Below are 12,931 nucleotides of genomic sequence, written 5' to 3'. Positions count from 1 at the left end.
TGGAAGCTTTTGAGAAAAAATACACTTCTGAGGGGGGACACTTACCATCCGGAGCTGCCTGAATGGTTCCTTTAATGTAGTTGGGGGCAAAGATTGGTTGTTGAATGGTGCAATTACTCATCAGACCAAATGGCATCATAAAAGAAAGCATGGGGTCATTGACTAAGTGTGAAGTCACGAAGATCACCTAAGAGAGAAAAGAAACTTTGGAAAAGGAATGCAATTTGTCCATGGATTGAGACATATAAGAGCAACTCTGAAGTTAAGGCTGCTTTGGCATTCTGGCCTAATTGAGAAACATCACCAATTTTCTTCCATCACACTTCAACATGGAAAATCTCAAAGGAGAAATGGTTTAAAATACTTTGAAAGTCAATGTTTAACCACTCTCCATTTTAAGGAAAACAAATGCAGAGTTAATCAGATCAAAGTAGAAGTAGAAATTACCCGGTATGAAGTGAGAAACAGTGTTCCTCTTTTTGTACCATTAAAGAGATCAGATCCCACTGGTTGCTGTAGGAAGGAGAGGTCCACATCCTGACTCTGCTTCAAGACACTGCAGAAAAGACAGGGCAGACAGCACACAATTTAGAATCTATATAAAATTATACAAACAGAGCTCTTAGCATAGATCCTAGCCTGGAGGGAGATTTTAATAAATGTTACTTGCTGCTGCTGCTGCTACTACTATTTTATTAAAATAGAAAGGAATTTAAATGATCTTATTCTCTGACAATTCACACTTCTTCTTCTTCTTCTTTATCATTGGGTTCTTTTTTTAAAAAAAATTGGTTCCCCCACTCTTATTAATTAATTAATTAATTAATTATTTTTGGCTGCGTTGGGTCTTAGTTGTGGCACTCGTTATCTTTCACTGTGGCTCACAGGCTCCTCACTGCGGCACGAGGGCTCTCTAGTTGAGGTGCACGGACTTAGTTGCCCCACAGCATGTGGGATCTTAGTTCCCCGACCAGGGATCGAACCCACCTTCACCTTCATTGGAAGGCGGATTCTTTACCACTGGACCACCAGGGAAGCCCCATTGGGTTCTTCTTTCTTATCAAACCTAATTCTATTCTTAATGTATATTCATTAATTCTTCTACTTCTTGTGCAGTTGGTATAAAGCACTTTGTTAACGGAAATGTTTCTTGGACTCTGGTAAAGAACATAAGGCACACACAGAGTGCTCCCGAACCCTCTGACATGTTCCCTCTGTCTGTCGTGTTCTCCCTGCACTCCTAACCTGAAAAACTTGGACTCATCCTATTCTTACTCATAGAATCCTATTGGGTTTTTTCCCTTTCTTAGTAATTTATATATATAAATTATAAATATATAAGTGGGTGCTACTAAATATTGAAAGAATGAGTGAATGAAAACATGAATATAGGTAATAATGCAAGAAATATATGACATACATCACATAAATGGAACAAAAATACCATGGCAGTTTGGTGGAAGGAGAGATTAGCTCTTGGTTGAAGTAATTAGGAATGACTTTACAGAAAGGTTGACATTTGAGCTGATTCTTTTTTTTTTTTTAGGCCATGCCGTGCAGCATGCAGGATCTTAGCTTCCCAACCAGGGATCGACCTGTGTCCCCTGCATTGGGAGTCCAGAGTCTTAACCACTGGACCACCAGGGAAGTCCCATTGAGCTGATTCTTAAGAGATGAATAGTGTTTCAGTAGGCAGAAGTGAGGGTAGGGGAAAATCCTGATGGGGAGCAAACAGCATTAATGGAGGTATGCAGTGGAAAGAAAACTGCGTACTTGGGAGCAGCCTACCTGTGTGGATTCATCAAAACAGCATGGAAGTGAGACTGGGAGGAATAGTGAGATAAAGCTGGAATCATGCTGGGACTAGAGCTTGGAGACATCATTCAATAGGCAAGGCAGAACTGTGACTTGCAGCTGTCTCAGCAGGGAAGTCACATGATCAAGGAAGTGGTGGTATGTCAGAGGGATCCATTTAAGAGTTCCTAAAATAGTTCTGATATGAGGTAATAAGAACAGGAACTAGGATGGTGGTGTATGGATAAAAAGGGCTTTTTAAGAGACTATGAAAAAACAGGATGTCAGCAAAAATGGTGGAATAAGGAACTCTAAATGTCAGCCTAGAACTCTAGAATTTAATCAAAAGTTTATAGCAACTAGGGGAATGTTTAATCAAGAAAAAAATAGTTGAATGTCAATAAGAGAGCTTTGTGCACTTTAACTTACCCTAGTACTATCCTCCACTCCCCAGTTTGGCAACAGCCTTGACAACAACAACCCACATTCTCAGTATAGGTGCCCACTACTGGAGGGAGGAGAACAGACCTTACTGTGGTTGTCTGTTTTGACCTGTCCAGTGGCTTCCTGGAGGACTAGCTCTAAGGGCATGTGCCTAACTCAAAACTCTCTTAGGACTTAGGCAGCTACCTAGGGCACATTTGTCAAAAACATTTCAAGGCAAATGTGTTAGAGCTGATATCTGGGGCAAAGAATGACATTTTGGGCAAACAATAAAAAAACTGAAAAGTGAGGAAGGAAAGACTGGGAAATGAGCTGCTTTGAGGAATAAAGGCTTTGAAAACCTCTGACATGTTCATGGGAATCTAGAAAGCACCACACATACATTTTCAGGGCTGAGTTCATGCTCAGAAGAAACCTGAGAAGGCCCTAAAACTGTTACCTCTGGCTGACAGTGAGGCTCTGCTCAAGCAGGCAGTGAAAGCTAAGACAGAGTTTTAAACTGCCTAGCTGAGTGATAAAGACAGGCTCCAATACACACACACACACACACACACACACACACACAGTCCATCTGCAAAGGCTGAGATTTTTTTGTTGTTGTTCCAAACATACAAGTAAACTGTCAAATCACTAGCTAGCCTCTAAATTAACATAAAAGAGGCCACACGTGTCATTAGCCACACATGACAAAGAATAGAGACTTTACAAAATTAGTTCAGAAAAATCACTAAACAATAACTACAACATGCAGCAACAACACCCTGTGGAAGAGGGAGAGTCTGATTTCCAGAGTTGCCACATTATAATTTTTAAAAATGTCCAGTTTTCAACAAAAAAAAAATCATGAGGCATGCAAAGAAACAAGAAAGTATGGGATTTCCCTGGTGGTGCAGTGGTTAAGAATCTGCCTGCCAATGCAGGGGACGCGGGTTCGAGCCCTGGTCCGGGAAGATCCCACATGCCACAGAGCAACTAAGCCTGTGCACCACAACTACTGAGCAGGCACTCTAGAGCCCGTGAGCCACAACTACTGAAGCTCATGTGCCTAGAGCCCATGCTCTGCAACAAGAGAAGCCACCACAACGAGAAGCCTGAGCACCGCAACGAAGAGTAGCCCCTGCTCACCTCAACTAGAGAAAGCTGGCACGCAGCAATGAAGATCCAAAGCAGCCATAAATAAATAAATAAATAAATAAATTTATTTTAAAAAATTAATTGAAACTGCCCCTTAGGAAGCCAAGAAATTAGATTAACTAGACAAAGACTCTAAATAAACTATTTAAAATATATTCAAAAAGTTAAAAGAAACAATGACTTAATAACTTAAGGAAAAGGATGAAAACAATGTCTCATCACATAGAGAATACAAAAATAAAAAGATAGAAATTATAAAAAGGAACCAAATAGAAATTCTGGAGTTGAAGACTATAATAACTGAGATAAAAAGTTCAGTAGTGGGGGACTTAATGGCATATTTCAGCAGGCAGAAGAATCAGTGAACTTGAAAATAGGTCAATTGAGATTAATAGTTACTACCTGAGTAACAGAAAGAAAAAAGAATGAAGAAAAAGGAACAGAGTCTAACAGACCTGTGGAACACAATCAAACATATCAACATATGTATTATGTGACTGGCAGAAGGAGAGGAGAGGAAAAAAGGGGGAATAAAGAATTTTTGAACAAATAATGTCCACAATTTTCCCAAATTTAATGAAATACATGAATCTACACATCCAAGCTCAGCAAACTCCAAGTAGGATAAACTCAAAGAGATCCACACCAAGACACACTGCAATCAAACTGCTGAAAGCCACATACAGAGAATCTTGAAAGCAGCAAGAGAAGAAAATTATCATGCACAAGGAATCCTCAATAAGACAAACAGCTGACTTCTCACCAGAAAACATGGAGGTAGTGGGATGAAATATTCAAAGTGCTAAAAAGAAAAAAAAATTGTCAACCAAGAATTCTATATCTGGCCAAACTATCCTTCAAAAATTAAGGAAAAATTAAAACATTACCAAGTGAACAAAAACTGAGAGAGTTTATCACTACTAGATCTGAACTATAAGAAATTCTAAAGGAAGTCCTTCTGCCTGAAATAAAAAGACACTGGACAGTAAATGAAATCAACATCAAGAAATAAAGAACACTGGGAAAGATAATTACATAGGTAAATTAAAAATCAGTATTAACGCATTTTGGGTTTGTTCATTTCATTTCATCCTATATGATTTAAAACACAATTGCATAAAACAATAATTATAAATCTATAATGATGAGCACACAATGTATAAAGATGTAATTTGTGACAATCACAATATAAGAGGGCAGAGCTATGTAGGAGTAAAGTTTTCACATATAATTAAAACTAAGTTGGTATTAATTTGAACTAGATTGTTATAAATTAAGATGTTAAACATAATCTGTGGGGCAACCACAAAGAAGATAACTAAAATACATGCACCAAAGGAAATGAAGAAGGATCGAGATGGTACACTAAGAAATATCTGTTAAACACAAGAAAGCACTCATGGAGGAACTGAGGAACAAACATGATATAAGAAATATAGAAAACAAATAGCAAAAGAGCAGAAGTTAAGTTCTTCCTTATCAATAATTACATTAAATGTAAATGGATTAAAGTCCCCAATTAAAAGGCAGAGAATGGTAGAATTTTTTTTTTAAAACATATTACCACTATAGACTGTCTACAAAAACTCACTTGAGATCTAAAGACACAAATAGGTTGAAAGTAAAAGGATGGAGAAAGATACTCCATGAAACAGTAACCAAAAGAGAGCTGAAGTGGCTATACTAATACCAGAAAAAAATAGACTTAAAAATTATTACAAGACAAAGAGGAATCTTCTATAAAGATAAAAGGGTCAATCATCAAAAAGATACAACAATGATAAGCATGGATACCTCTAACAAAAGTCAACTAGACCTAACATATAAGGACACCCCCCCCCACAAAGGTAGAATACACGTTCTTCTCAAGTGCACATGGAACAGTCTCTAGGACAGACCATATGTTAGGGCACAAAACAAGTCTCACGAAATTTATGAAGACTGCAATCATACAAAATATCTTTTATGACTACAATGGAATGAAATTAGAAAAAAATTAAGTGAAGGATATCTGACAAAGTAACAAATATACGGAAATTAAACATCACATTCTTAAACAACCAATGGGTCAAAGAAGAAATCATAAGTGAAATTAGAAAATACTTCGATCTAAATGAAAGCAAAAGCATACATACCAAAACTATTTAGATGCAGCAAAAGCAGTGCTTAAGAGGGAAATTTATAGCTTTTAATGCCTACATTTTTTAAAAGAGAGATTTCAAATTAATAATCTAACTTTCCACCTTAGGGAACTAGAAAAATAAAAGCAAATGAAACCCAAAGCTAGCAGTAGGAAGGAAATAATAAAGACTACAATGGAGATAAATGAAATAAAGAATAGAAAAATAGAATCAATGAAACCAAAGTTAATTCATTGTGAAGATCAACAAAATGTACCAATCTTTAGCTAAACTGACCAAGGAAAAAAGAAAACTCAAATTACTAAAACTATGGATGAAACTGGGGATGTCAGGCTTCCCTGGTGGCACAGTGGTTAAGAATCCACCTGCCAGGGCTTCCCTGGTGGCGCAGTGGTTGGGAGTCTGCCTGCTAATGCGGGGGACACGGGTTCGGGCCCTGGTCTGGGAGGATCCCACGTGCCGCGGAGCAACTAGGCCTGTGAGCCACAATTACTGAGCCTGCGCGTCTGGAGCCTGTGCCCCGCAACGGGAGGGGCCGCAATAGTGAAAGGCCTGCGCACCGCGATGACGAGTGGCCCCCACTTGCCACGGCTGGGGAGGGCCCTCGCACAGAGACGAGGACCCAACACAGCCAAAAATAAATAAATAAATAAATAAAGTAGCTATTAAAAAAAAAAAAAAAAGAATCCACCTGCCAATGCAGGAGACATGGGTTCAAGCCCTGGTCCAGGAAGATCCCACATGCCGCGGAGCAACTAAGCCTGTGCGCCACAACTACTGAGCCTGCAAGCCACACTACTGAAGCCCACTTGCCTAGAGCCCATGCTCTTCCACAAGAGAAGCCACCGCAATGAGAAGCCTGTGCACCACAATGAAGAACAGCCCCAACTCGCTGCAACTAGAGAAAGCCTGCATACAGCAACGAAGACCCAATGCAGCCAAAAATAAATAAATAAATAAATAACATTTTTTTAAAAAAGCAAGAAGGTGGGGATGTTATCACAGACCTTACAGAGATTTAAAATAAGATTATAAGAGAATATATGAACAATTGTATGGCAACAAATTAGATAACATAGATTAAATGGGTAAATTCCTAGAAAAAAACTACCAAAATTGACTAAAGAAAGAAAATTGGAATAGACCTATAACAGGTAGAGACTGAATCAGTAGTCAAGAAACTTCCAATAAGAAAAAACAGAAAAATACTGATGTAAAAAATCCTCAAAAAAAAATACTAGTAAACTGAATATAACAACACATTAAGAGGATTATACACCATGACCAACTGGGATTTATCCCTGGAATGCACGGATAGTTTAATATATGAAAGTCAATCAATAAAATAAAAATAGAACTACCTTATGATCCAGCAATCCCACTTCTGGGTATATATCCAAAGGAAATGAAAATAGGATAGCAAACAATTATCTGTGCTCCCATGTTCATTGAAGCATTATTCATAATAGCCAAGATATGGAAACCATGTAAGTGCCCATCAATGAATGAACAGATAAAGAAGATGTGAGATAGATATATATATGCACAGAGAGAGAGAGAGAGCCACACAGAGAAAGACAATACTGCATGGAATCACTTAAATGTGGAATCTTTAAAAAGTCAAACTCAAAGAAACAGAGAAGTAGGGTGTTGCCAGAGGCAAGGGGCCAGGGTGGGGGGCTGTGGAGAGAATAGGGACAGGTTAGGAAAAGGATAAAACTTAATATAAAAAATTTTTTTAAATATATAGATTTTTTAAAGAAAATCAATCAATGTAATATACCACATTGACAAAATGAAGGACAAAAAAACCACATGATCATCTCAATTGATGCAGAAAAAGCATTTGACAAAATTTTACACTCTTTCATGATAAACACACTCAACAAACTAGGAATCATAGGAAACTACACCAAAATAATAAAAGCCATTTATGAAAAGCCCACAGCTAACATCATACTCAATGGTGAGAGATGAAAGCATTTCTTCTAAGATCTGGAAAAAGGTAAGGATGCCCACTCTCACCACTTCTAATCAGCATAGAATTGGAAGTCCTAGTCAGTGCAGTTAGGCAAGAAAAATAAATAAAAGGCATCCACATTGGAAAGGAAGAAGTAAAATTAACTCTGTTCACAGATGACATGATCTTATATGTAGAAAACCTTTAAAATCCACACACAGGGGGCTTCCCTGGTGGCACAGTGGTTAAGAATACTCCTGCCAATGCAGGGGACACAGGTTCAAGCCCTGGTCTGGGAAGATCCCACATGCCACGGAGCAACTAAGCCCGTGCGCCACGGGCTTAAACTACTGAGTCTGTGCTCTAGAGCCCATGAGCCACAACTACTGAAGCCTGCGTGCCTAGAGCCCGTGCTCTGCAACAAGAGAAGCCACCGCAATGAGAAGCCCGAACACCGCAACCAAGAGTAGCCCCCACTCGACACAACCAGAGAAAGCCTGCGTGCAGCAGCGAATACCCAACACAGCCAAAAATAAATACATAAATAAATAAATTTATTAAAAAATGAACAACTCAGCAAAAAAATGGAGAACATTTATGAACCAAGAAAATTTACCAAATACATATAAATAGCCAATAACCATAAGACAAAAATAATTTCATTAGCAATTAAGCTTTAAAAAAAGATTTCATTATTCAGATTCCATGATCAGACTGGCAGAGCTATCAAAGATTAACACAGGGTGTTGGCATTGGGCACTCAAAGTATTAAAAGGAATGTAATTTGATATAATTCTGTAGGGTAATTTTGCAATAAATGTACTTCTATTTATAAATATATTAAATATAAAATATATTTAATATTTTAAAATATTTTGACAAGAATTTTCATATTAAAAATATATTTTTAAAATATTTTTTAAAACATCTGTGTCCTCTGATCCCACAATTCCACTTTCAGGAATATATCTGAAAGAAACATTCTGACAGGTGGGCAAAGATAAATCTTTAGGGCTTCCCTGGTGGCGCAGTGGTTGAGAGTCTGCCTGCCAATGCAGGGGACACGGGTTCGAGCCCTGGTCTGGGAAGATCCCACATGCCGCAGAGCGACTAGGCCCGTGAGCCACAACTACTGAGCCTGCGCGTCTGGAACCTGTGCTCCGCAACAGGAGAGGCCGCGATGGTGAGAGGCCGGCGCACCGCGATGAGGAGTGGCCCCCGCTTGCCGCTGCTAGAGGAAGCCCTCCCACAGAAACGAAGACCCAACACAGCCAATAAATAAATAAATAAATAAATGAATAAATAAATAAAATAAAATTAAAAAAAAAAAGATAAATCTTTAAAAAGTTCACTGCAAAAAAAAAAAAAAAAAGTTCACTGCAGCAATGACATTAAAATCAGACTATCTGGGACTTCCCTGGTGGCGCACTGGTTAAGAATCCGCCTGCCAATTCAGTGGCCACGGGTTCCAGCCCTGGTCTGGAAGATCCCACATGCCGTGGAACAACCAAGCCCATGCACCACAACTACTGAACCTGCACTCTAGAGCCTGCAAGCCACAACTACTGAGCCCGCGTGCCACAACTACTGAAGCCCGCGTGCCTAGAGCCCGTGCTCCACAACAAGAGAAACCACCACAATGAGAAGCTTGCGCACTGTAATGAAGAGTAGCCCCCACTCGCCGCAACTAGAGAAAGCCCGCGAGCAGCAATGAAGACCCGACGCAGCCAAAAAAAAAAAAAAAGAAAGAATATATCCTCCTTTTTTAAAAAAAAAAAAATCAGACTATCCCAGATACGGGCTTGAGCAAATATGTATGCATACTGGAGTACCAGACATTGAAAACAATGATGTAGATAACGATACTGGAAAGCATCCCTAATACATTGGTAAATGAGAAAAACAAGTTACAAAGCAGTCTGACAGGGGAAGGTGTGTATATTTCCACAGGGGAAAGTACAGAAGGATGCATACCAAAATGCAAAAAGCACTGGATGTAGGAATTTGGGGTAATTTAAAATTTTTCCCAATTTTTCTACATGGTTTTACCTGCACACATTTTTGAATATGGATTTAAAAGCAAACAAAACTCAATGTCTTCCCTTTTTACCAGTAGAGTCTGGCCCACACATTTATGACTTTTTAGCTGGGATCAGAAAAAAATCTCCACGCAACACAGCCAAGCTGTGATGAATTTCTCAACTGTGTATTGTGAATAGTCCAGAGAAGTCAAAATATAACCAATCTTCTCCCTCTCAAGCTATTTCTTTAAAGTGGTTTTTATCCAGGAAGCCAGAGCACCTACAGAGACTTCTTTGCTGAGAAGAAAGAAGAGAAGCAGTCCTTTTCCTTTCAGAGGGGCAGCCAGAGTAGAGAGTGAATGCACAGTACCTAAGTTCAGAGCTCTCCCACATGCACTGGCCATGTGATTTTAAGCAAATTACTTCTCTTTCAGTTTTCCCACCTGTGAAAGGAGGAAACGAGTACTGATCCTCATTGCAGATAGAGCATTGCAGATAGAGCATTGCAGAGAGCAGATAGAGCCCGTGCACAGTGCTCGGCTATGGTTAACCATTCAAGAGCACGCAAAGGACCCCACAAACGTAATTCAAAGGACCATAAAATCAGCATATGTCACAATTTTTTAAAACCATGCTTCATTCCCTGCCTCCAGCACACAAACAGAAAAGCAGACAAACTCGTAGCCTGAATGAGAAGACACCCAAACACCAGATTAGAAGTGGCTTCGAGGCACAGAGCCACAGGCACACAGGTCAGCGTTCTCTAGGCCAGTGTGCACGCGGTCAGAATGGTGGGCAATCATCTCCTACTACAAAACTGAACAAACGGCAGCGGTCCTTCAGGAGCAAGGGAGAACCTACCGCCTTGACGGCGCGTATAAATCTGTCAAGAAAATATTCTGGGGAAGGAAGCATAGAAAACAGATCTGGACATCAGCAGTTGGTACTGACTTAAAGGGTCTTCCCGACAGATGCATTCAAAGCGACGTAGGTGTGCTCTGCCTCACTTGAGCACAGCCCTGGGTTTCAGAGTCTCACTGCTAGGCGAGCGCAAAGGAAAACGAGGGCAAATCGGAGCAGAGAGGAGCACTTTTAAGAAGTGCCGGGGAGATGGAGCAGGCCTCTGGAAAAATGGGGGCGGGGGATGAAGGAGGGGAGTGGAGCAGAGTCGAGGTGTTAGGTGGGGAGGTGAAAATGGGCGGCTCCGGGCTGAGCCTGACAGAGGCGAGAGGAGAGGGGCGAGCGGCGGTCACCGCTAGCACCACACAGAGCGATCGGTGCAAACCCCAAGGCCGCCATGGGAGGCAAGAGAGCATCCTTCTTCCTAGACGCGTCTTCTTCCGGTCCTGATCTTTTCAAAAAAGTAAGACCAGTCATCTCCTTGGTTGGGGCGAAGACGAGAGAGGGCTTTTCGAAGTTCTGAGAGTGAGGAGAGGCCCCTGACAGTTCAGGATCCTTGCAGAAAGATCCCAAAGACACTCACGCCTCTTCTACCTCCCAGAAGCCTGGGACCTTGTTCCCGTCACTCTACAAAGGTAGCGCACTAACAGCAGCCGCACGCGACCCGGAGGGTCGGTGCGACTCCCCACTCCCACCACTGCACGTCCACCTTTCTTCTGAGGCAGCACACGCCTCGCTCCCTGAGCACGCGCCCTTCACACGTGCGACGGCCCCCCGCTCCCGCTTTCACATTCCGAACACCCGCGAGGCAGCACGCGCCCTAGCGTCGGGGCGGAGCTACGCCCGCTGCGCACGCGGAAAAGGCGGGAAAGTCCCTGAGGCGCTGAGAGTTTGTGAGCCGCCAGTTCCCCGTGCATCTGCTGCCTCCTCTGACAGCTCCGCAGGCTTCCTTTCACGCACCTTTCGCCGAAGGGGATGAGGGCCCCACGACGGTTCTCGCTGTGGCTCTGGTTCACCGCCATCCTGCCCCAGGGCCGCTCCTGCCGCCCCTCAGATGGGAAGGGGCGGGGCCTGCGCCAAGCTGTTGGGTGGGGCTCTGAAGGGGAGCGCGGAGATTATGGCGTAAGGGACTGAGGCGGCTGGTCACGTGAGGGGCCTTAGTCAGAGGACCAGGCGGAGTCAAGGTTGAGACAGCCCTGATGGGGAAGGGGGCGGGTCCAGGGAGTTGACTCCACCCCCGGAGCGCAGAGGAGTGAGTGATGAGTGGCCTCCTCGACAGTGATTCACCATCTTGGCCCCTACGTGGCTGCCCCGCTGCCCACGGGTATGAACTTGAATTGGTCCTGTCGGGAATCAAAATTAAAAGTGGAATTTTCCTACCCCCTCCCTGGCCTGAGTCAGGAAGCTGTTGCTCTTTGCAGAAAGGGTCAGAACGATTCCTCACCTCTCCTAAGGCGAGCAGAACTTTCTTCCACCAGAGAAAGCCTGGGATCAGAGCCGATTTCTTGTGAGGCAGCATCCGGGAAAGGGTGCGTGAGCTGGGTCAGGAAATCAAAGGGGGAATTTCGACCCTGTGTGAGTCCGTTCCAGCTCCAAGATGGAGAGAGCCTTTTGTCTCTGTGGCACGCATCATACCTGCCCTGCCTCCTCCAAAGGGTGACTGTGAGGATCAGGTGGGATACGTTATACCAGAATTGCTTTTAAGACTAAAATGTTGTATGTATTCTTATTTACTTTAAGCTTCACCAATAGCACCAGAGGGCTTTAAACAGAAGGATGTTAACATCTTCTGGACTACCTACCATATTTCATCAAATTTAAGATGTTGTCAGTTGTAAAATGCACCATTTTAAAGCGTAACTCGAAGGAAAAAAAGTTGCCAAATAAAGGGACATCAGTTGTAAGATGTATGCTGATTTCAGAAATATATGTACTTTAAAAAAAATTTTTTTTTTTTAGGCTGCACCAAGCATAATGCAAGATCTTCATGCGACCAGTGATCGAACCCGTGTCCCCTGCATTGGGAAGGTGGAGTCTTAACCACTGGACCCCCAGGGAAGTCCCAGATATATATATACTTTTAAAGCATGATTACAATAGGAATGGCGTGAAGCAGTGGAACAAGCACTGAGGTCTAGGCCCTGTTCTGCCTTGGTAACTAAGTGTACAACCTTGGGCAAGACGATTATGCTTTCTAGACTTGTTTCCATATCTGTTTGAAGGAAGAACTAGAAGAACTCTTAGGTTTCTTTCAGCTGTGATATTTTATGATTCCCACACTGCTGTCACTCAAATCTTCTCACTTCCCTCCATCTTGGTGTGGCCTTGCCGTTCTAGTTCCACTCCTCATCCTTTTACTTGAATGACTCCAAGGGCCTGCTGACCTCTCTTCCTCTAGTCTTGACTCCCCACCATTCATCTATACCTTGTGCTCACCCTACAGAATGTTGAGGACCCAAACACAGTTGCACATGATTGTCACATTCAAATTCAGAGAGATAATATACAGGTAGAGTTGTGTTATTTGCTGGCTATAG

At 42.0% G+C, this 12,931-nt stretch overlaps 1 protein-coding gene across 1 annotated transcript in view; it reads right to left on the bottom strand.

Annotated features, from left to right (window-relative positions):
- WBP2NL (WBP2 N-terminal like) overlaps positions 1–11,416 on the bottom strand; it is a 30,569-nt gene extending 19,153 nt beyond the window's left edge. Inside the window, exons 1-3 of the mRNA XM_036866738.1 lie at positions 11,355–11,416; positions 448–556; positions 46–187 (exon numbers count right to left, since the gene is read on the bottom strand). Of these exons, the coding sequence (XP_036722633.1) occupies positions 46–187; positions 448–556; positions 11,355–11,416 (313 nt within the window). The remainder of the gene's footprint in view (positions 1–45; positions 188–447; positions 557–11,354) is intronic.
- Between the last annotated feature and the right edge of the window lie 1,515 nt (positions 11,417–12,931).

The sequence above is a fragment of the Balaenoptera musculus genome, chromosome 10 (assembly GCF_009873245.2).
Source record: "Balaenoptera musculus isolate JJ_BM4_2016_0621 chromosome 10, mBalMus1.pri.v3, whole genome shotgun sequence".
Classification (NCBI taxonomy): Eukaryota; Metazoa; Chordata; class Mammalia; order Artiodactyla; family Balaenopteridae; genus Balaenoptera; species Balaenoptera musculus.
This window is presented reverse-complemented; position numbering and strand designations above follow the sequence as displayed.